This window comes from Typopeltis vanoorti, chromosome 2, assembly GCF_054136105.1.
Source record: "Typopeltis vanoorti isolate ZY-2024b chromosome 2, IOZ_Tvanoo_1.0, whole genome shotgun sequence".
NCBI classification, from domain to species: Eukaryota; Metazoa; Arthropoda; class Arachnida; order Uropygi; family Thelyphonidae; genus Typopeltis; species Typopeltis vanoorti.
This window is the reverse complement of record NC_143550.1, coordinates 118,899,081-118,924,527: the sequence shown is the minus strand read 5'-3', so window position 1 is coordinate 118,924,527 and position 25,447 is coordinate 118,899,081. Positions and strand designations below refer to the sequence as shown.

Genomic DNA, 25,447 nt, shown 5'->3' with positions numbered 1-25,447 from the left:
AATTCCCGTATAATCTACTGGTTTATTCGTTTCTGCAATGTCACCACCTGGATGATATATTCTTGCAAAGTGCTCACTCAGTAACTCAGCTATCTCAACTGATTCAGTTACCTCCCTACCATTGGCATTCTTTAAAATCATTCTGCCATGTACATTTTTCCTTTTAATTGCTACATATCTAAAAAACTGTTTAGGATTCTCTTTAGCCTACATGGCCAATGTTCTTTTGTAATCCTTTTTTGCTTTTCTTACTACACTCGTCACCCTTCTGGCCTGCGCTTTATACCATTCATGTGCCTGCCGGTCACCTTTCTCCTTAAATTCCCTCCATAGTTGTTTCTTTTTTTGCAGCTCAAGCTTAATGGTGTTATTCATCCATTTAACCCCTACTTGATTTATTATTCGGACTCTAGGTATACAGTCAGCCATTGCTTCATGCAAGCACTTCTTTACTACCTCCCATGCACTATCAACTTCTAGTCCTTGCAGTTGTACATGCCATGGCACTGAGCCAATCAATCTTCTAAGCTTGTCATACTTTCCAGCCCGATAATTCCACATGTACCCTGTCTTAATTGAAAATTCTACACCTTTAGCCACCTCCCAAGTCAAGACCCTATGATCACTCTCACCGATTGGTGGCAATGTGGTCATATTTGTTACAGCCAAATCCTCGATGTAATTACTAGGTCAAGCACTCTCTGACCCCTAGTATTTTCCATTACATGCTGTCGCAGATAGTTATCCCTTAATAACCGCATAAAATCCAATTCCTTCCTCCCATGTGTCCTCTCCTCACTCCAATCAATGAGACCATAGTTGAAATCTCCCATAATAATCACCCTCCTTCCACTCATTTCTTCTATTTGCTTGTGCATATTGTCACCACCATCTTTTCCATCACCTGGTCTATAGCAGCACCCAATTGTATATTTAGTTCTGCTAGCCACAATCTCACACCAAATGGCCTCAAATGTGCTCTTTTCTCTATCCTGCAATTCAACTTCTATTCTCCTTATCTGTAGCTCATCAGCTATCATCAACAATACTCCTCCCCCCATTTTATTCTCTCTGTCATTCCTGAACACACTATACCCATCACATTCAATCCCACTAGCTATATCATCTACAGTCAGCCATGATTCACTAATACCAATAACCTGTGGTCTGGAAGTGCCAACCATGGCCAAAAACTCTTCCTTCTTGTTCCTAATACTCCTAGTATTAGTGTACATGAATTTAAGACCCCCATTAGCCCCAACCCTACCTTGATGCCTTATATTAACTATCCCACTCTGGTTTGTTGTCCTTATTTGCTCTAGCATATTACATTCATTCTTACATTCAACTGCCTCCCTAAGGACATCTACTCCCCCCCCCTTAACAAATCTAGTTTCCCTGAATTTGCACATCCACTACATTCAGCAACATTTTCTCAAGTCTTCTTACACCATAACCATTCAAATGCAAGCCATCCATCTTATATAGATCCTTTCGCCCATCAAACTCATTCCACACGTCCACAAATTCCACACCACTCGTCATACATAACCCACGCATAAAGTCATTCGCAATTATGCCCCTCCTTTTAAATATTTCACTGTCATACTGTGGCAAAAGACTAATCATTCTAACTCTCCCACTCTTTTCTTTTGCTACCTCAAACAATTCATTCAGGTCTTCTATCATTTCCATTTTATCTCCTTTCAAATCATTCGTACCTGCCACAACAATCATTTCTTTCACCCTTTGCTTTTGCTCTCTAATAGACTCAGTTACATCGTTTATGGTCGCACCAGGTTGGTACGATTTTGTCAAATCCTCTACTAACACACCTCGTACTAATGAGTCTCCATACAGCACTCTATCCTTCATTTTGTTCATGTTCACATTCATATGCCTATTTTTCCTGTCATACCTTTTATTATTGGTTGGTTCATTCAGTCGACTTTTGTTCATGCACTCTAGCTGCTGTTTTGCCCTTTCTATCACACCATTCAACAACGCGATCTAATTCAATGCATCTATCTCATCTTTTTTATTCTCTGAGAAACCATTTATACTATCATTCACACTTTCTACATTCCCACTCTCATGATTCTCATGTACAACCTTGCCGTTTCTTGTCATATCGCTATTTTCTTCATTCTGAAGTTTGACAAAAATATCACACTCACGATCCAAAATACACTTCAATTCCTCATTCTCCCTACATTTTCTACACATATTCAATCCTTTATTATCTTCTATCCACACTCCGACCGCACTCCGTAAAGCGTACATTTCACAGCTAGTACACTGACTCATTTCTTTTATACTATTGTTCTTTGATAACGACGGCGAACCATCATTACTGGCCGCCATTTTCCTTCGTACAGGTGCCATAATTATTGCAACGTGTTTTATCAAATAATAAGTTATGCACACCAAAAACACACAAACAGATGCACTAAAATACGCAAGGCAAACAAAACTACACAATATTAACTAATTTTATCAAATAACTGAAAATAATACTTATCTTATCAGGAGCTTGCACGAACACTACACACTACGATATAAATTCGGACTCCCTCTCAATTATGATTTTTGAATGTTTTAAGGACAGATTTATTAAAGAATTTTCAAAATCTTATCTCTCGAGATTTCCAACTCATGTGCTACAGTCTTTCCTGCATTCAGAAAGTTTCAAGAACTCTCATTCAATTGTATAACAGGCTGACAGGTATTATTCAGAATCTTAGAAAAGGCTCTAGTAATCAAAATTTTGCAGAAAGACTCATTTTTGTCAGTTCAGAAATGGACTTAGGGAAGACCCTAAGTTAGTAGTTTTGTAGAACAAAGATGCTGAACATCAAGAAAGCTCTAGTACTTTTGGGAGAAAGATAAAAAAAAAAAAGCTAGTCATTAAACATTTTTTAAACTTGAGTATACAAAGTATTCAATTGAGCTATAGTAGTCTCAATAACAGACAGCCATAAAAACTAATCAAAAAAGGATTCTCTACTTAAAAGCTCAGCACTGTCTAAATTTATAGATAGTTCTCTTTAGCTCATATATGAACTAAGGGGTGCTTAAGGGTCAAAGCTTTATAACTGAGAGGAGACCTCCACATAGTCTTTAAAGGAATGCGGAGAACCGACCAGGGCTTCTGACCTAATGTCCAATCCTCACATTCACGTGGTGCACCCTGTTGGGTATCGACTTGGATACTGAACAAACGAGGATGGGCTGGCAATTTGGGATTTAGACGACCAAACTGTATTCTTACTGGTTAAACCAAAATAAAAAATGATGGTACAACATGACAAAATTTCATGCCAGCTGGGGCGTCGCCCGGTTAAACAAAGTCCCCGTTGTTTTGGCCAGGGAACCAGGGCGAACAGCGAAAAGTCAGCTACTGGAACAAATCTGAAAATAAACCCCAACTCAACATCACCAGAGTTAAAGATCAGTACTATCAACGTAAGAAGCCTGAATGGCAAAGAAATGGGGCTAGCTGAGAAATTAGATAAGTACCAGATCGACATTATAGGGGTGACTGAAACAAAAAAGACCAAAAACTGGTGAGATCTTTCTGAGCAATAAATACAAAATGTTATATTCACTCAATGACAATCAAAGAAAAGAAGGAGCAGCCATAGTATTCAACACAAAATACGAGGCTAATCTTCTTGAATGGCAGTCAGTCTCAAGAAGAGTAATGTGGGCAAACATGAGAATGGGGAAATGGACAATGAGACTTATTTGTACCTATGGTCCCACAGAAGGTTCTACTAAGGTAGAAGTGGAGGAATTTTTTGATGCTTTAGAAAAAGCAACTGACACAATGAAAAATGAAAAGTTGGTCCTTGTTGGGGATATAAATAGCAGAGTAGGAAATGATTGTGAGACAAACAAAAATATTTTGAGAAAATTTGGAGAAAAGAGCAAAGCTAATAATAATGGCAAATATCTGTTGGATTTCTGCTAAGGACATGGACTGGTTATTACTAACACCATGTTCCAACATAAAAATGTGCACAAATTCACATGGAGAGAAGAGGCCAGGAATAAGAAAAGTCTCATTGACTATGTTATTGTTGATAGTGATGTTTTCTCCCTGATGCAGGACACCAGAGTGTACAGAGGATTTGAAATTGGAAGTGATCACTATTTAGTCTTGAGCAAGATAAAATTGAATTTCATATTGAAAAGAATAACATGTAAGAAAGTTTTAAAGTGAATAAAAGTTGAGCAGCTCTCAGATGTGAACTGTAGACTAAAATACACAAAGATTATTGAAGAAAAAATGAAAGAGTTTGAGAACAGGAATCAAACCTTGGAGATTCAGTGGCAAACTCTGAAGAAAACGTTGATTGATTCTGCCAGAGAGGCATGTGGTGAGGTTGTCTGTAAGGATAAAAAAATCAGAACTCCCTGGCGGACACAGGAAGTTAAAGAGGCAGTGAAGGAAAAAGAAGAAAGCATATCGAAAGTTCCTGTCAAATAAGTCAGCTTGTGCTCTTAGAGAATATAGAGACAAATGCAAGAAAGCTAAACAGTGTGTAAAACTAGCTAAACAAAAGTCATGGTAGGACTTTGGCAAGAATATAGAAAATAAATCTCAAGAAGGTGGCAAAATATTCTGGAGGTTGTTGAAGAAGCTTAGGAATGGAGGAAAGAGTGCTGTAAAAGGAGTTAGAGATGATAAAGGTGACATGAAAATGGGAGAAAAAGATATCCTTGAAGTATGGAGTAATTACTTTGAAAAACTGCTAAATGAAACAAGCAGTGATGACAGCACAGTGGTAAAAAACACTGACCAGGCATGCAGTCAGGAATACATATCCATACTTGAAGTAGAAAAAGCCATCAAAGGCTTGAAATGTGGAAAGGCAGCAGGAGTAGATGATATTCAACCAGAAATGCTGAAGTATGGTGGTATAAGAGTCTTACAGTGGCTGCACTGCATAGTTCAGAAAGCCTGGACAGAGGGACGAATTCCCGATGATTGGAGTAGAGCTCTCATAGTATCCATATATAAAAAGGGAAATAAAACTGAATGTGAGAATTACAGAGGTATTTCCCTGCTGAGTGTTCCAGGCAAGATCAATGCAAGTATACTTGAGAAACAATTGAGAAGAATTGTGGAAGAAAAGCTTGGTGAAGAACAAGTTGGATTCGTGCCAAATAGAGGCTGTCAGGATCAGATCTTCACTTTACGACAAATAGTCGAGAAGGCATAGGAATATAACAAATATCCGTATTTAAGTTTTATGTCGATTTGGAAAAGGCATATGACAAGGTACCAACAGAGAAGCTATTCAACATGCTACAGTTATATGGTGTCAATGGGGAATTATATCAAGCAATACTTAGTCTTTATTTGAGTTGTAAATAAAGACTAAGTATTAAAGGAAGTACAGGAAGATGGTGTGATGTTAAATCTGGTGTGAGACAAGGATGTACATTATCCCCTCTGTTATTCATTATCTATATGGATCACATTATGAAGGAAAGTGGTATTAAACATGATATCAGAATTGGAGATGTTAATGTCAGCTCTTTGCTTTATGCGGATGATGTTATACTTCTAAATAAATCTGCTACAAGTCTGCAAGAAGATTCTCTGACTAAATTGAATAGCTGTTGTAATAGATATGGTATGAAGGTCAGCAATAAAAAGACAAAGACAATGAAAATAGGCAGAATCATTGAAAATGTCAACTGTGTTGTGAATGGAGAACCTGTGGAACAAGTAAAACATTTCAGCTACTTAGGCATGATTTTTACTGAAGATGGTAAATTAAATATAGAAATAGACAACAGAATCAACAAAGCTGGTATGGTGGGAAGTCAACTGAATAAATTCATATGGAATAAGAGAGAAATGAGTTGGAACACTAAATTAGCTGTATACAAGACTGTGTTCAAACCAGTTTTAACTTATGGATCTGAGAGCTGGGTCAGAAGTAAAACACTTGACCAAAGACTAGAGACCACAGATATGTGAGTCGTGGGAGAGATTATAGGCATGAATAGATGGCATTAATGGCAATATCATATTAAAAACGAGGATATTAGGAAAGAACTTTACATTGTCAGCATCCAGGAATGTGTTAGCAGAGCTAATATAAGGTAGTATGGTCACTTAAACAGAATGGGTGAGGAAAGATTAGCAAAACAAGTGTTCTCTGCCAGGTTGGCAGGAAAACAACCCAGAGGAAGATCAAGATATAGGTGGATTGATATGGTAAAAAGTGCCTTAAAAGATAGAAATATAAGATCTGATAATGTTGGAGTCTTGCAAGTAACAGACTGATTTGGAGGAAAATTGTAGATAGGAAATTAATAATGATGTAAATTTTTTCATGTAGTACTATCATATCCTGTACCCCCTTGAGGGTACATGGCAGGAATTTGATGATGAACTAAGGAGAACTATTTATTCTCTCTCTCTCTCCCTCATTCTAATTGCTAACCAGAATAAGAGTCAAATATGGTTTGCAGTGCTTAATGCTTAGTTATGCTGTGTAGAGTATATTTAGTATAGGATGAATAATAATAATTAAAATACATTTTCTTGGTTAAAAAATGTAGCATGATACTAATTGTAGTTTTGTTGATTTAATATAAGAATGTAAGTTGTAATTACTTTTATAAATTTAGTTTAATCCTTTATCCAAGTGTGAGCAAACAGAGTTTGCACTTGAAAATATCTTCAAGACTGAGGAAAGGTAGTGCAACACCAGGCAACTGGGAGCAAAGGTGGACCAAGCTATCATCACTCCTATCTCAGTATCTCCCATAATGCAAAACACATCTCCTTCGGATATGTATATTGTTATGCATTAAGGGAAGGGCCACTACTCAGACCGGTTTCGACCTTTAATGAGGTCTCGTCAGAGGGTGCCAGGTCCAGAGGTTGAGATACTGAGACAGGAGTGATGATAGCTTGGTCCACCTTTGCTCCGAGTTGCCTGGTGTTGCACTACCTTTCCTCAGTCCTGAAGATATTTTCAGGTGCAAACTCTGTTTGCTCACACTTGGATAAAGGATTAAACTAAATTTATTATAGTATAACCAAGTGCAAAATAAACTTTCAACATCTTTGTAATTACTTGTGTTAATAACTGTTGGTTTGTTCCAACATTTATTAATAAGATTAATTGAGAACAAATGGATTGTTCTAATCCATTTGCTATCAGTTTTCATTACCATTTTATATTATTTCTAATTAATTAAAAGTTACATTGTAATATCTATCAAGTCTAATTATGTATTTTAATTTAAAGAACACGTTAGAGATTTTAATATCTGCAATAGCACCACTTCCGACCACACACATCACAACCCCCTTCCACCATTGTGATGAACAGCCAACTCCCAGTTGAGTCTTGTTGTTTGTGCTGTTGTCACAGTGTTCATTATTTATACTTGGATTAACATCTCTAGTAAATATGATGTAAAAGAAAATAGAGGATAAGTGCACATAATCACAATTATTACATTATTTAAGAAATGAATACAAGCTTTACTTACCCATTCTCTTGACTACTTTCTTGTTTCAATGTAAGATTTGGAAGAGCCAACAGTGCATCACTGTAAAATTTAAATATTATTCTTATTATATCCCATGTGGTCAGTGACTTATCATGAACAGAGACCCAAAAAACCTATATTCACTGTAATGATCATTGAACAAACAAAAATTACACCAATTAAGTGCCAATTTTAGTTCTAAATATGTTTAATATCTGATAAATTGTTTTTGAAATAATGGCTAACTCATTAGAGTTTATACTATAGGTTCATAATCTGTTCATAAGTTATAACAAGTTATAGGTAATTATTTTAATATCAGATGCAGGAACAGTTGAGCAGGGAGACAGAAGTAGAGTTAATAACTGCATGAAATCTCTGTAAATAATTATTGGGTGAAGAAAAAATATTAAAATTATCTCTAAATATCAAAGGTTGGTTGATTGGTAGAGCCTCTGCTACTAATGGCTCACGCAAAAAGTTCAGCAAGTTTGAGCACGGTTAGTAGTTGGAAGGGGTGAATCATTCGATGCTGTTGGCACACTCTCTATCGATGAGTCTTTGGACTCTCTAGAGGTGTCACATAATAATAATAATATTATGACCTTCAGATCTAGGTCATCAGCTGGTCTGAAGTAAAGGTTAATTCACTTGTCACAGTCTTAAACTACAATATGACAAAAACTATTATATATATAATAACCTCAGCTAACCCAACACCTGATGGCAAAAATAATTGGCATTATATGATCAAAAATAATTAAACAAGGATCTACAGTCCTGATGTTTTATAAAGGACAATTCATTAAACGTAAAATTTTTAACATGAAAAGCAGTGAAAAAAGACTTAAGGTCAGCCTGAATTTCTATCACTTTGGCTGCTAATGGCATAGTGAGAGCTCATACATCAAGTGTGTCATCATTAACCCATATCGACTATGTTAATCATTTGGTCATCATGGCCTTCTATAATCTAGTGGCTGTGGAATGGGTTAGGTGTGTGCAAACCAATTTTTTTGAAATTCTGGATGCCATCATTTTAGAGTTCAGGCCAGGTAATACCTCATGTACCTTTTTTCTTTTTTTTTTTTTGACCATGTGTGTAACAACTTGATGCATTTTCAATCAATCCTATGTTGAGATTCTGAAGCACGACGGGAAAGGCCTATTTTTCTATAGACAAAACAGATATATTTGCATTCTTTTCTGATGCCAACAATGCATCTGGTTTAACCTATGTAAGGTAAAGTTACATGAGCAATTGATTTGATCAACCTTAGGTGGGAAAGTCATGAAGAAAAAGTGCGAATTGTCCCTTTTGCTTAAATTTATTGAATATAATATTCTAATAGTATAGTGAAAATGAGAACCCATACATCTAGTGTTCCATAAGTGAGAACTCTTGCATGCAGGAGGACTTGCCTTCCTTATCCCTACAACCTTCCTTATACCTACATAGATTTCATTAAAAATAAATAAAATAATAATTAAAAAATACACACACACACACAGCACTAAGATGAAGTTCACTTACAATCAATTTCCATAAAGATCTGTGATTATGAGCATCACCAACAATAAGAAAAGATTGATAATTACTGAAGAAAAGCTTGGTGAAGAACAGGCTGGATTCAGGCCAAATAGAGGCTGTCAGGATCAGATCATCACTTTACGACAAATAGTGGAGAAATCACAGGAATATAACAAAGATCTGTATTTAAGTTTTGTAGATCTGGAAAAGGCATATGACAAGGAGCCAAGAGAGAAACTATTCATATGCTACAGTTATATGGTGTCAATGGGGCATTATATCAAGCAATACTTAGTTTTTATTTGAGTTGTAAGCCAGCAGTTAGAATTGAAGGAAGTAAAGGAAGATGGTTTAAAGTTTAACCTGGCATCAGACAAGGATGTACATTATCCCCTCTGTTATTCATTATCTATATGGATCACATTATGAAGGAAAGTGGTATTAAACATGATATCAAAGTTGGAGATGTTAATGTCAGCTCTGCTTTATGCAGATGATGCGAAATAAAACACTCGCCCAAAGACTAGAGACTGCAGATATGAGTCCTTAGAAAGATCAGGGGCATGAACAGATGGCAGCAATGGCAATATCATATTAAAAATGAGGATATTAGGAAAGAACTTGACATTGTCAGCATCCAGGAATGTGTTAGCAGAGCTAATATAAGGTAGCATGGTCACTTAAACAGAATGGGTGAGGAAAGATCAGCAAAACAAGGGTTCTCTGGCAGGTTGGCAGGAAAACAACCCAGAGGAAGATCAAGATATAGGTCGATTGATATGGTAAAAAGTGCCTTAAAAGATAGAAATATGGATCTGATAATGTTGTAGTCTTGACAAGTAACAAACTGATTTGGAGAAAAATTGTAAATAGGAAGTTAGTAATGATGTAAATTTTTCATGAAGTACTATCATATCCTGTGCATCCCTTGAGGGTACATGGTAGGAATTTAATGATGATAATTACTGCAATAAAGTTCTACATAACCATGCCACTGAATCTTTCTCTAACTTAAGCTTAACTGTCAGCCTAAACAATCATATCTTAATGTTACAAAAAGTTGTAGATGTGATGAATTATCCTTTATAAAACAACAGAGTTCTAGGCTCTCAGTTAGTTAATTCTTGATCATTTATTTATTTTTTGTTTTGTTTTTCACGAGATGTCAGGTGTCAGATTAGTTAATATATCACTTAAAATGGAAATGGTTTCATTGCAAAAAAATTACTTGGAGGAGGGATAGGAAAAACAGTTGCTGAGTCATTTAGAAATGTTATTTAGTCATTTAGAATTTAATGTTATTGAAAGAGTTGGAAACTGATTAAGGGTGTGGTTAGGAGGCATGTGTGATCCAGGTTCTTTTCATATCATTTAGTGTGTGTAATGTAGAATAGGTTATAATTAGAGTGTGTTTTTGATGAATATGTTCAAAGACATAAGTATGAGTGACTGAAAGAGACCATCTCTCAATACATCAAACTTCCTAGAAGAGCCTTCATAATAAGTATTCTGATAGTGAAAGCAACAAATCAGAGATAGATAATATTGGTGATATTATGGGTGTAAACAATTAGCTTTTACCGAATGAATCCAATGTGGAAGAGAATTTTAATAAACAGGATCATTTGATTGATTGTGTGTCAAACATAGATTCTGATTTCAGTGCTAACATTAAAATTCACAATGATTCTATAATAAGAGAGGTAGGCATATTTTAAGTAGGTTTGATTACAAGAAGAAGAATGCTTGTCTACAGCTAGAATAAGCTATTTTAATAAACTTGTGTAAAGAGTAAAGAAGAAAAAAAAAGATAAAAATTGTGTGGTGTTTATGTTAAAGAAAACAAATGACCTAAAACTGGGTTTATTTAAAAGACATTACAAGGGAATTTTTTTGGCACTTATATTAATTACTAAATTGAAAGTTAAAAGGATTAAATTTATTAACATAATACCTACATTTGATAGAGAAGAATTCATGATCAGCTAAATGGATTCTAAGTTATGCACTGCATATGACTGTGTATTTTTTAATTTATGATAATCAGTTGGTTAATAATCAGAAATGGTTTAGTGGAGATGGTATCCATCTAAATACCAGTGGATCCATAAAGCTGAGTAAGTCCATAAAAAAATCCCTAACCAATGGAGACTGATGGCAATTCACTGAAGGGTAAGTCAAATAATAATAACAGTAAGGAGGTCTGCATTAATGGTAAGGAAAAACTGATATTAAGTACCTTGAATGGTATCATGTTCTTATATACCAATTCCCAAAGTTAAAGAATATAATCATGAGGTTTAAATTATTAATTGGAGAAATTAAGTTACATATTATGAGGATTTGTGATTGGTGGCTTAATGGTGACACTAATATATCAAGGTACATAATGGTAATTACAAGGTTATCAGAAGAGACTGAATAGAGGAAATAAAGGGAGGGGGGGGTAATGTATTGCTTATCAGGGAAAATTTAGGCTATCAGATTGATAATACACTAAATTCCAATCCAGGAGAGGATTTAGTGTGGTTTTTAAATGGCCATGTATATAAAATATATCATAATGAAATGCATTGTATACATATTATTTCTATAATAAGGGTCTAACAGAAGATGTGCAATTGTTTGATGATGCAAAGATAGGCAGGGCAATCAGGATGCTACTAATATACAGCACTTACAAAATGATTTGAATAGGCTGAAAATTTGGGAAAACGAAAATGGCTATCAGTTTAATGTTAGTAAGTGCAAAGCTATACGCTTTGACGTGATGAGATTTCCAGCAGCATATTATATTAGTGGGATTATGCTACAAGAAAGTGATGAGGCTAGGGAATCTTGATTATGGTAAATAGGAATTTGAAGTTCAAAGGTCACATAGCAAAAGTTGCAAATACAACTCAGAGGGTAATTGTGATGTTGAAGCGAACCTTGACATGCAAGGATAAGGAAGTCATTTTGACTCTTTATAAGGCCTTGATAAGACCGCACCTGGATTACAAACCCCAACTCAACATCACCAGAGTTAAAGATCGGTACTATCAACGTAAGAAGCCTGAATGGCAAAGAAATGGAGCTAGCTGAGGAATTAGATAAGTACCAGATCGACATAATAGGGGTGACTGAAACAAAAAAGACCAAAACTGGCGAGATCTTTCTGAGCAATAAATACAAAATGTTATATTCAGGCAATGACAATCAAGGAAAAGAAGGTGTAGCCATAGTATTCAACACAAAATACGAGGCTAATCTTCTTGAATGGCAGTCAGTCTCAAGTAGAGTAATGTGGGCAAATATGAGAATGGGGAACTGGACAATGAGACTTATTTGTGCCTATGGTCCCACAGAAGGTTCTACTAGGGTAGAAGTGGAGGAATTTTTTGAGGCTTTAGAAAAAGCAACTGACACAATGAAAAAGGAAAAGTTGGTCCTTGTTGGGGATCTAAATAGTAGAGTTGGAAATGATTGTGAGACATACAAAAATATTTTGGGAAAATTTGGAGAAAAGAGCAAAGCTAATAATAATGGCAAATATCTGTTGGATTTCTGCTCAGGACATGGACTGGTTATTACTAACACCATGTTCCAACATAAAAATGTGCACAAATTCACATGGAGAGAAGAGGCTAGGAATAAGAAAAGTCTCATTGACTATGTTATTGTTGATAGTGATGTTTTCTCCCTGGTGCAGGTCACCAGAGTGTACAGAGGATTTGAAATTGGAAGTGATCACTATTTAGTCTTGAGCAGGATAAAATTGAATTTCATATTGAAAAGAATAACATGTAAGAAAGTTTTAAAGCGAATAAAAGTTGAGCAGCTCTCAGATGTGAACTGTAGACTAAAATACAGAAATATTATTGAAAAGAAAATGAAAGAGTTTGAGAACAGGAATCAAACCTTGGAGATTCAATGGCAAACTCTGAAGGAAACATTGATTGATTCTGCCAGAGAGGCATGTGGTGAGGTTTTGTGCAAGGATAAAAAAATCAGAACTCCCTGGTGGACACAGGAAGTTAAAGAGGCAGTGAAGGAAAAGAAGAAAGCATATCAAAAGTTCCTGGCAAATAAGTCAGCTTTTACTCTTACAGAATACAGAGACAAATGTAAGAAAGCTAAACACTGTGTAAAACTAGCTAAACAAAAGTCATGGGAGGACTTTGGCAAGAATATAGAAAATAAATATCAAGAAGGTGGCAAAATATTCTGGAGGTTGTTGAAGAAGCTTAGGAATGGAGGAAAGAGTGCTGTGAAAGGAATTAGAGATGATAAAGGTGAAATGAAAACAGGAGAAAAAGATATCCTTGAAGTATGGAGTAATTACTTTGAAAAACTGCTAAATGAAACAAGCAGTAATGACAGCACAGTGATAAAAAACACTGACCAGGCATGCAGTCAGGAATACATATCCATACTTGAAGTAGAAAAAACCATTAAAGGCTTGAAATGTGGAAAGGCAGCAGGAGTAGATGATATTCGACCAGAAATGCTGAAGCATGGTGGTATAAGAGTCTTACAGTGGCTGCACTGCATAGTTCAGAAAGCCTGGACAGAGGGACGAATTCCCGATGATTGGAGTAGAGCTCTTATAGTACCCATATATAAAAAGGGAAATAAAACTGAATGTGAGAATTACAGAGGTATTTCCCTACTGAGTGTTCCTGGCAAGATCTATGCAAGTATACTTGAGAAACGGTTGAGAAGAATTGTGGAAGAAAAGCTTGGTGAAGAACAAGCTGGATTCAGGCCAAATAGAGGCTGTCAGGATCAGATCTTCACTTTACGACAAATAGTCGAGAAAGCATGGGAATATAACAAAGATCTTACCCTAGTCCTGAAGATACTTCAGGCGCAAACTGTGTTTGCTCGCACTTGGATAAAGGATTAAACTAATTTTATTATACTCTAACCAAGTGAAAAATAAACTTCCAATAACAAAGATCTGTATTTAAGTTTTGTCAATTTGGAAAAGGCATATTACAAGTTGCCAAGAGAGAAGCTATTCAATACGCTGCAGTTATATGGTGTCAATGGGACATTATATCAAGCAATACTTAGTCTTTATTTGAGTTGTGAGTCAACAGTTAGAATTGAAGGAAGTACAGGAAGATGGTTTAATGTTAAATCTGGTGTGAGACAAGGATGTACATTATCCCCTCTGTTATTCATTATCTATATGGATCACATTATGAAGGAATGTGGTATTAAACCTGATATCAAAATTGGAGATGTTAATGTCAGCTCTTTGCTTTGTGCGGATGATGTTATACTTCTAAATAAATCCGCTACAAGTCTGCAAGATTCTCTGACTAAATTGAATAGCTGTTGTAATAGATATGGTATGAAGGTCAGCAATAAAAAGACAAAGACAATGAAAATAGGCAGAATCATTGAAAATGTCAACTGTGTTGTGAATGGAGAACCTGTGGAACAAGTAAAACATTTCAGCTACTTAGGCACAATTTTTACTGAAGATGGTAAACTAAATATAGAAATAGACAACAGAATCAGCAAAGCTGGTATCGTGGGAAGTCAATTGAATAAATTCATATGGAATAAGAAAGAAATTAGTCGGAACACTAAATTAGCTGTATACAAGACTGTGTTCAAACCAATTTTAACTTATGGATCTGAGAGCTGGGTCAGAAGTAAAACACTTGACCAAAGACTAGAGACTGCAGATATGAGAGTCCTGAGAAAGATTAGAGGTGTGAACAGATGGCATCAATGGCAATATCATATTAAAAATGAGGATATTAGGAAAGAACTTGACATTGTCAGCATCCAGGAATGCGTTAGCAGAGCTAATCTCAGGTGGTATGGTCACTTAAATAGAATGGGAGAGGAAAGATTAGCAAAACAAGTATTCTCTGCCAGGTTGGCAGGAAAACGACCCAGAGGAAGACCAAGATATAGGTGGATTGATACAGTACAAAGTGCTTTAGACGATAGAAATATAAGATCTGATAATATTGGAGTGTTGACAAATAACAGACTGATTTGGAGGAAAATTGTAGATAGGAAGTTAGTAATGATGTAATTTTTTCATGTAGTACTGTCATATCCTGTACACCCCTTGAGGGTACATGGCAGGAATTTGATGATGATGATGATGATGGATTATTGTCTGCAGATTTGGCCTCCCAGGTTCCAAAAGAATAAAGAAGCTGTGGAAAGGGCGCAAAGATTATACCCAGATTATGGAATTTAGATTATGAGGACAGATTGCGAGTATGTGAATTACAGACTCTGGTTAACAGGAGAAAGAGGAGTGATATGATAGAGGTCTATAAACTTCGAAATGAATGTTATAGGATATCGTCTGATGAAATTTTTTGTTATATGAAAGGTGGGGGAGAGAATATGGGAATATCCATGGAAGTTAAGTAAGAGCTAGGTTTTCCGCTCACAGAGCAGTGAGTGGAATAGTTGACCTTTAGGGGGAGTAAGTGCATCTAGTGTGAGTGAATTTAAGGGAAGGTATGACAGCTGGTTTGGGTGAGTTATAGCCTCTCTCGATGAGTCCTTGACTCCCTGAAGGTCACAGATAATAACAATAATAATATCCAGAGGTTGTATTGACTATAAAGACACTTCACATCCATGTAATTATGGATATATATACATGTAAATGCCAGTACAGTAATTAATAAGCATGGAGCCAGAATAGTTGAAGGTAAAAGTATGTTACTATAAGGGACATAGTGGTGATGATATTATGTACCATTTACTTAAAGATAAAAAGAAAAACAAAGGATTACTAATCAAGGATTTTAATAAGGGAGATACTGACTGGAAGAATAAAAATGCAAATAATACAGCACTTTCATTCTTCTTCTTTCTCCTATCATGAATTTTAAGTCAACTGACCTGTTCTAGTTTCATTCTATTGTTTTCTTGGTCTTCCAGTTCTTTTTCCATTTATTTTATATCTATATAGTATGTTGGTAGTCTGCTACTGTCTATTCTTATATAATAGTTAACTAGTTGTTATATTCAGGATTTATAAAATTTCTTCATTTATTATTATTATTACGGCTATTATAGCCTGTTTTTGTTTAGGAGTGTCCCTTACTTTAAATACATTGGCTATTTTTACTCAAAAAAATTATATATATATTTTAGGGCATTATGGGTGAGTATTGAAGACAATTATAGCAGAATAAAAGAGGAGAAAAAATTTTGTACATACCTTGTTTTGATACTAGGATGTCTTCAAATTCCATGTTTCTGCTGAAGGTTGTTTATAACAAGGTGTAAGGGAGCATGGGCAGGGGGGTTTGACACGGAAGAATAAATTGGAAACACGGGTTTATTTTAATAATAATATACAGGGTGTTCGGGATAAATTTGACATATTTATAATTAATTATATTTTTCCGTAAGTTACATGTATTAACACACACTTCTCTTCATTTAAAAGTTTGGACCCTTCTTCATTCATATACAAGATGTCAGAAAGGATGGATAGCTGGAACCCACCTGAATCATGGAAGAGAATAACTTGTATCATGATGATTCGTGCCCGCCATCAAAATAAGGATATTACGACTGCTGCCCAATGCTCCCTGAATACAGTAAAAACAATCAGGCATGAACTAGAGACTTGCAATGGTGACTACGAGGATGTAGCAAGAAGAAAGATCCCTAGCAGACGATCTGATTGCGTTCGTACAGCAGAATTCCTCGCAAATCTGCAGGAACAGGTGTTGAAGAACCCTGGCATTGGAATTCGGGCTTTGTTCGTGGAGTTGCTAACTGTAGTCAAGCCCTGGATAACAAGGGTAGCCAATGGTAGGCCGTATGTATGGCAGCAGGATTCGGCCCCTTGCCACACCTCTGGGAAAAGTCAAAAATGGTTGTCTGAAAATTTCTACGACTTCACCAGTCCAAATGTTTGGCCTCCAAACTCCCCAGACCTTAACCCCATGGATTATTTTGTATGGGGGCGCAGTTGAAAAAGACACCAATCGCACTTCCAGTAATACAAAAGCCCAGTTAATGGATAAAATTAAAACAGTTTTTGCGGCCCTTCCCAGGGAGACTGTAGCATCAGCTTGTTCGAGGTTCCGAAGCAGAATTGAAGCTGTGATCGATGCTAATGGTGGTTATTTTGAGTAAATCTTGTTGATAGTATTGTAATTAACTCTGCCTGTAATGTTTTTTTGTCAATTCATTAAATTTAATAGATACAAAGAAGATTTTCTTTTTCCTTACGAAACTGTCAAATTTATCCCGAACACCCTGTATATATTATTGTGTTTAAGGGTGCTTTTTTGGGGGGGGTTTACTTATGGGAAAATTGGGGCAGGGGAGAACGTTAATGGGGTGCAAACCATTTCAGTCGACTGACCATTATCGGAACATTTTCGGAACGAGCGTAGAGCTATGTCATGACTGCAAGTTGAATCTGCCCAAAAGGGGCATTTGTTGTCGCTAAATGGTCGGAGGCGTGGCCCGATTTGTAAGTTGTGGATCATCCGACATTCGGAAATTAGGTAGGGTCGGTGGACGTTGATTGAATTTTCATTGCATTTTATGGCAATTGTTTCGGATATTCTAAGCATTGTTCCATTGTCTTGTTGGTCTATGATTATGGCCTTGTCGATTTGCAGGATATGTTTCAGTTCAAGGGCATGAGCTGCAATTTCTGTCTTCCTTGTACTCTGTATTTTATTTTTCTTTTTGATGTTGCGATGTTTTTTTGTGTTTAGATGTTCCGGAATGGGGATGTTGCAATCCCGGAAGTGCTCTTGTAGTCTAGTCCATAATGACCTAATGGTAGAGCCAGTGTAGGTGATGTCACAGTCTTTTTGACAAGGAAATTTGTAGACTACACTGTGGTGTTCAAATATTTCTTTGTGTGCGAGAGATTTAGTGGGCTTTAGGAGACTTGCTAATTTTTGGTTCATGGTGAATACTAGCTTATAGTCGGTGTGTTTGAAAATGTATTTGTATGCTTTGTATGTGTTTTGGATGTATGGCAATTTGATGACCATATGTGTAAGGAAGTCTGTTTTGGTTGTATTGTTGTTATGATGGATTTTTGCCATATTGTTCACGTAATTTATTAGATGTGTGGGATAGTTGCGATTTTTAAAAACCTGTGTTAAATACTTTAATTCCGTGTTAAGATAATTACTGTTGATTGAGAATTTGTAAGCATTGATAAATTGTGATAGGATGACTGATTTTTTAACAGAATGTGGGTGGTATGAATTGAAATGGAGGTAATTTCTGATATGCGTGGGTTTGTGGAATATCTTCATAGCCATTTTGTTGTTGGTCCTGATTAACGTCAGGTTTAAGAAATTGATGGATTTGTTCTGTTCTGTTTCCATGGTGAATTTTAGTCTGTTGCTATAATCGTTGAGGGATGTTTGTAAAGCGGTGACGTGTGAGGGTTTACCAATGCATAGATTATTGTCTACATATCTGCCATAAAAGGTGATGCTGGGGGGGGGGGGGGGGGGTAGGAATGATTCTATGTGTGCTAGGAATAATTCTGCTAGTTGTCCACTGATGATTTGGCCCATTGGGAGACCGAAAATTTGAATATATATGGAGTTGTTGAACTTAAAGAAGTTGGCAGATGTTGTGAGTTTGATCAAGTTAATGATGTCATTTGGTGTTAATTTTGTGTGCGCGTGTGTGGTCCTCTGTGATTCTAATGTTCTAGGGACGTCCACGTTAGTGTATAAGATAAAAGCATCTAGTGAGGTGAGGATGTCATCTTGGGATGAAGTAATGGTATTCATTTTCTGGAATAGGTCGTCTGTATTTTTAATCATGCAGTTATATGTTGTCAGTAATGGTTTGATGAGTTTGGCAACAAATTTTGATAAAGGAGCTGTGGTGGTGTTCTTGTAAGAGACTATGGGCGGTATCGGATAACCATCTTTGTGGGTTTGATGTTCCCGAACATATAGGGGGTGCGTGTAGTGCGGGGGGTTGTGTGTCTCATTGTGGTTTTGTCTATTTTGTTTTGACTTTTTAAGGGGGGGGGGGGTAGGATCATTATGGATTTTTTTGTAGGTTATTTTTCTTTTTGATGTTGCGATGTTTTGTTGTGTTTAGATGTTCAGGAATGGGGATGTTGCAACCAAAAAATCCATAATGATCCCACCCCTGACCTCATAAAACAAATCAACAGCACCCTACACACCTTAAAAAGTCAAAATAAAATAGACAAAACCACAATGCTAAACAGCCTCACCAACTTCCTATAGGGGAATAACAGGCATTTACAGAATTTTTTTTAGAACATGGCTTAGTCACTATAGTTAGTGACATTCCACTGGCAAGCAGCATTCAGATGGTACTGATCACATAGTGACAGCCCAGTAATAGTACTATGTTACAGATTTTTTTTCCCACTAGCACCCTAATAATAGTACTATGTCACAGGGTTTTTTCCCCATTAGTAGAGATTTATATTTCATCCAATTTCTGATATGAGTGACTAATATCATACAATGAAAGCAAATCCAAATGTCTACACAGCTGTAAGGTGAGCAGGCAGCAATTAGCCATTTGCAGTAATTTGACTATTATTGAGATGAAAGAGATTAAATATTAATTTGATGCAAGCTGCAACATAAACAGTCAAATGACAATTAAAGTAAGAATGAAATAATATAAAATATTGCTCCAGAACTGTACCTTAATTATACTCATAACTAATTCCATGTTCCCTAGATTACACTTATTCATGCCTGATTATTCAGTTTTACTCCTTTCATCTTTAACAATCATAGTCACCAAATTAATGTCAATAGCCATTCTCCAAAAGGATCAATTTTCTCTTCCCCTATTGCAGGTGATTGAGAAATTGGTAATGGCATGAAACATTTATACAATTTTTTATGTAAATGTTTTTCAAAAATTAGCAGATAACATTAGATATTTACCTCATATTAAATGATGCAGTCCCTAGCTCCATTCCTAAACCAGATAAACTGCCATCAAAGTCTGCAGCCAAGGCATCATCGATGTCATCAACATGCCACTGAGCTGAATTTGTCATTGTTACAACACTCATGTGCATGTGTGAAAATATAGGCATACACAAAGCAAGCCTACTAAAAAAAAATAAAAAATAGTTTCAACTTATATAGAAAAGGAAAAAATATATATATATATATATATATATATATATATATATATAAATCATGAACGCTAACTTACTTTATTAATAAAGTTATGAGTTCTGAATTTGTCTCATGTATATTTAAGAACTTCCCATGTGGAATTGTGTTTTGTTAATATCTCACTATCTGTCATCATCATTATCAGGGAAATATTATATAAAAACAAGAAGCTATAAAACAAAATACAGGCTCGATGTTGCACATACACTCAAGTTCTAAGTTTGAAATGACAGATTTGTGTGAAACACTGATTGGTGAAACCATATTCATTTTGTAACTGACAACCTAAACTGGATGATCAGATTAAGCTTACATTTAAGCTATTATTGATAAGCAACTATAGCTTCCTCTCACTAGAACTGCAGAACAGATGTTCAAATTTTTGGTGAATGCAAAATACCGTGATACCTAACCCAGCTGAGAGTCTTAAGCACATAGGCTGGGAGACCAAATTTTTCCTATCTGTAGTGGCAATGTTACCATGGTTCTTATTTTATATATTTCATATAATCAGACAGATTGACCAAAATATGGGATGGTGCAACCAAACCCAATTTCATCAATTCTGGGTTGTTTGTACCATAGATGGAGAGTCTTCAGCAAATGCAACTACATTGTTATATTAGATTGATAGGTTTGTATGTCAGATCTCCAAATGATTGCTGTAATGTGTTGAGCAATCTTACTCAAAAGATTCAAAATAAATTGGCTAGGCACATTACTTCTGATTATAATATATGACATGCATATAATAAACTGTCAACCAGTGATCAAATAAGTACTCAATCTGCAAACAGAAGGAAATGTGTTTTGGATGACAAAAAACAAAATTTTGATAAGATTTATTGCTTCAATACTTGTTTATTTTATTAGTGAGTAATGCTTGTGATGTCTGTTTCTTTTAAATTTCTAGATACAGCTCTCCATAAAACACAGTAAAAAATAAAAAAATCAAAGAATTTCTGGTTGCCACTTTCTAGTACAAAGCAAATTACACTGCATGTATAAATAAGGTAATTAAAGTTATCAGATTTACCAGATAAGACCAGAAGAAATTAGTATTAATTTTATGTATTATAATCTCAGTACCTTCTATAGGCATGATTATATATCCATTAATTCTGCAGCAATAGCTATCTAAAACTGTCAATTATGCTTTAAATTTTTCAAGGGCATATTTAACTATTGATAATTTCTCATAGGATATGGTAATCATGTTGCTATAAAAAGAAAAAAATAATAATAAATTATCTCTTCGGGTTCTGATGTTTTAACAGAATCACTGTTAAAATTTCTAATTATATATAAGTGTATATTATTACTAATATTATTATTACTGCATTATACAATCGCCAGTATAGAAAATATTAATGTTTTGAGGATTAGATGAGGACTACCATGTAAAAATCAGATGGAGAAAGAAAAAATTCAATGCAAGAAATTTCGTTTAAATCTGATTTCTGATTTATGTCTTCGTGAAGGTACGTTCTACTGCCACATGTAGCTGAATACAGAAGAAATGTGTAACTATTCAAACCGCATTGCAAAACTGGCAATTCGAATTTCACTCATGTTTCATTAAATAAACAAGCATCAACTTCATTTTCAAAATATTAAGTTTTGATCAAATAACTTACTATTATTTACAGTTTTCGCTACAACCTCGAGCGATGTTGAAACAAAACATTTTACTTATCTTGATGTAAGTACTTGCAAATTATGACATCTGATTACAAACAAGTAAATATTACATGCGCAATTACCAACGTATCAAATAAAAACTTATTTTGAAGAATTAAGAAAGACGTAGAATGAATTTTAAGCTTCATTTTCTCCTGTAATGTTTTTTAACATCTTTTAGAACTGTCTGCTTCTAGATTCCGTAATTATTATAAGCAACAATATCCAGCTCATCTAGGCCGATTCCTCCATCACGTACACAGCTCATCTAGGCCGATTCCTCCATCACGTACACAGCTCATTCTACAGTGATAATAATATCAACCTCTCATTATTTGTTACTAAACGCAAATTTTCAAAACTAAATTACTTTAGAAAAGCAGAACCCACTACATTTCCCACATAAGTTAACCATGAATTTAACCAAGAAGTTACAGTTTTATCCAGTTTATCAATTCTTTCGATCCCTAGTGACAAAATTGAAATTCATAGTTTTTTCCTATTTTATTTTATTTTAATTCAAGTTTATTTACTTTCTTTTTTATTTTTTTGCTTCAGTCACAGTTTGGAATCACCTAAAATGTACACAAAATGCGAAGTCACATGTTAGATTCGTTTTCTCTATCCAGAACGCCTTTAACATCTCCTCTCTTGCAGGGCAGATTTTAATGAAATTTGGTGCTTAAGGTATTGACTAAGATGTGTCCGTCCAGTCATTCAGTTTAGACTCGAGAATTACTGTTAGTAGAAAAATTAAGCAGAGCCATGCAAGTTATGATATATATGACATTAATGAACTTCTGGAATGCATACTCACATGATTCAGTTATGCTGTCAGTGAATGACATGGTTATGAGTAAAAGAGCTGCATACTGCATTCCACATATACAAGTGTAAATTTAAATGTTTTGCAGAGAGAGAGAGAGTATGCATATTTTAGAAATTTTGCGATTGTGAGCGTATTTGCAAAACAATGTTTACTGATGTTCTGCATAACACCAGTGCTCAGCATGCAAACACAATGGTATTCTGTGCATTGTCGCACATCTTTAGTTTTCCCTGATAGGCCCAGTGGTTTGTTATGGTCAAGTAACTTGGCTTCTTTGAAACCTTGTAATACTTACAGTACACGTAGTGCGATTCATCGTATCTGCATGTCATTAAACCGCATTTATTCTTTTGAATGGTTTACCTGTTTGGCAGGGAAAAAACTCCTACCACCTAGTAACTCAAGCTGAAAAGTCCTGATAAAGGTCCTTCACTTCCCGGACCGGATTCTAACCCAGGTCTATCCAACTGAAAGGCATCAATATTGACTTAGCTACAGAGGATCTTTTCATGCTGTCTAAATAAAAATATCATCATCATTATGATGGAGAGCCTATGTAGCTCAGTGGATGTGACGTTTGAACACCACAGCGCTTGACCGCAAGAAAGAAGACTTGCTTTCGAGTCTAGTCGGTGACTAGAGGAAATTTTTCTAAGCCTTTTTTCGTCCCGTTCCCGAGTTAGTCGATCTCTGGCACGGGCAAGCGGGTTTTTTCTCCCGGAAACCTGGGTTTTTCTTCTCGTAAACACAAGAAAATCGATCATAGAACCCACATTATTTCAGAAATTAAATATATTGAGTTAGAGATGGCGGTACATGTTGAGCCATCTCTCTTCACTGTGTGCCGCTTAATTAGTGATAACCTTGGTCCAGCTATCTCTGATTGGTACCAGTGGAGATTGAACTTCCCACTCAGTTTCCAAAAGCCTACTCCCTATACGGGAATAAAAAGGCGTTAGTTGATTATTTTTTTCATCATTATGATTACGATTCGTATTTCGTGGAACCTTCCACAAAATACCTATCAAATCTCCTAAAATTCATTCTCTTACAAATGGAATTGATTGCCAGAGGCAGTAAGGAATGAACCTCTGGCAACTCATTCTGCTTTATTCACCACTCTCCAAGCACAAAAATCCATTTGCCCTCTTATTAACTTCAGTGGGTATCTGTCTCAATATCCACTTTAGAAAACTCCTTAAAAAAATAAATACTTTAACACCTCTTATTCCCATAGCCGAAAGAGCTCCTGGGCCCTATTTTATTAAAGGACAATGATCAACTATCTACGATTCCTAAAGGCATCACTCATAGCTATCTCCAGATAACAATGAATTGAGGCTTACCTGCAGCATACAAATTATGACAGTGTGCCACCATCTGGTCCTACATGCTAAGTACAGGGTGTTCGGGATAAATTTGACAGTTTCGTAAGGAAAAAGAAAATCTTCTTTGTATCTATTAAATTTAATGAATTGACAAAAAAACATTACAGGCAGAGTTAATTACAATACTATCAACAAGATTTACTCAAAATAACCACCATTAGCATCGATCACAGCTTCAATTCTGCTTCGGAACCTCGAACAAGCTGATACTACAGTCTCCCTGGGAAGGGCCGCAAAAACTGTTTTAATTTTATCCATTAACTGGGCTTTTGTATTACTGGAAGTGCGATTGGTGTCTTTTTCAACTGCGCCCCATACAAAATAATCCATGGGGTTAAGGTCTGGGGAGTTTGGAGGCCAAACATTTGGACTGGTGAAGTCGTAGAAATTTTCAGACAACCATTTTTGACTTTTCCCAGAGGTGTGGCAAGGGGCCGAATCCTGCTGCCATACATACGGCCTACCATTGGCTACCCTTGTTATCCAGGGCTTGACTACAGTTAGCAACTCCACGAACAAAGCCCGAATTCCAATGCCAGGGTTCTTCAACACCTGTTCCTGCAGATTTGCGAGGAATTCTGCTGTACGAACGCAATCAGATCGTCTGCTAGGGATCTTTCTTCTTGCTACATCCTCGTAGTCACCATTGCAAGTCTCTAGTTCATGCCTGATTGTTTTTACTGTATTCAGGGAGCATTGGGCAGCAGTCGTAATATCCTTATTTTGATGGCGGGCACGAATCATCATGATACAAGTTATTCTCTTCCATGATTCAGGTGGGTTCCAGCTATCCATCCTTTCTGACATCTTGTATATGAATGAAGAAGGGTCCAAACTTTTAAATGAAGAGAAGTGTGTGTTAATACATGTAACTTACGGAAAAATATAATTAATTATAAATATGTCAAATTTATCCCGAACACCCTGTATATATACTATGTTTGAAACTAGTCTGGTCGACATTTTTTATATATGGAGTTAAAACTTCAAGTTTCTGGGAAAGCAAAACCCAATAGTTCTGTACCAAAGATCGACGAACTAGGGGCAATATAAAAAGACTTGAAATATTCCTTTAGACCACTGCTAGAAACTAAACTGTGATTGCTGTTCTTCTGGGGATATAAAGCAATGGACTCATCACAGGGTTACACAAGTATCCCTGTAGTAACTTATATGTTTCTATCATATTTCCTATTTTCCACCTATTGACTAAACTTATAACTCAAAAATCTTCAGTCTATATTCATAGGAAGCACTCTACAGATTATTCACTAATTTAATAGGCACTTGATCCTTTTGAACGCTTTCATATCCCTCAGAAATCCAGGTCACAAGATCTATATAA

At 35.8% G+C, this 25,447-nt stretch overlaps 1 protein-coding gene across 1 annotated transcript in view; it reads right to left on the bottom strand.

Annotated features, from left to right (window-relative positions):
* LOC150109376 (transcription factor CP2-like protein 1) overlaps positions 1-22,314 on the bottom strand; it is a 311,379-nt gene extending 289,065 nt beyond the window's left edge. The window contains exons 1-3 of the mRNA XM_090407787.1: positions 21,843-22,314; positions 19,966-20,136; positions 7,525-7,584 (exon numbers count right to left, since the gene is read on the bottom strand). Of these exons, the coding sequence (XP_090263913.1) occupies positions 7,525-7,584; positions 19,966-20,120 (215 nt within the window). The 5' untranslated portion in view covers positions 20,121-20,136; positions 21,843-22,314. The remainder of the gene's footprint in view (positions 1-7,524; positions 7,585-19,965; positions 20,137-21,842) is intronic.
* Between the last annotated feature and the right edge of the window lie 3,133 nt (positions 22,315-25,447).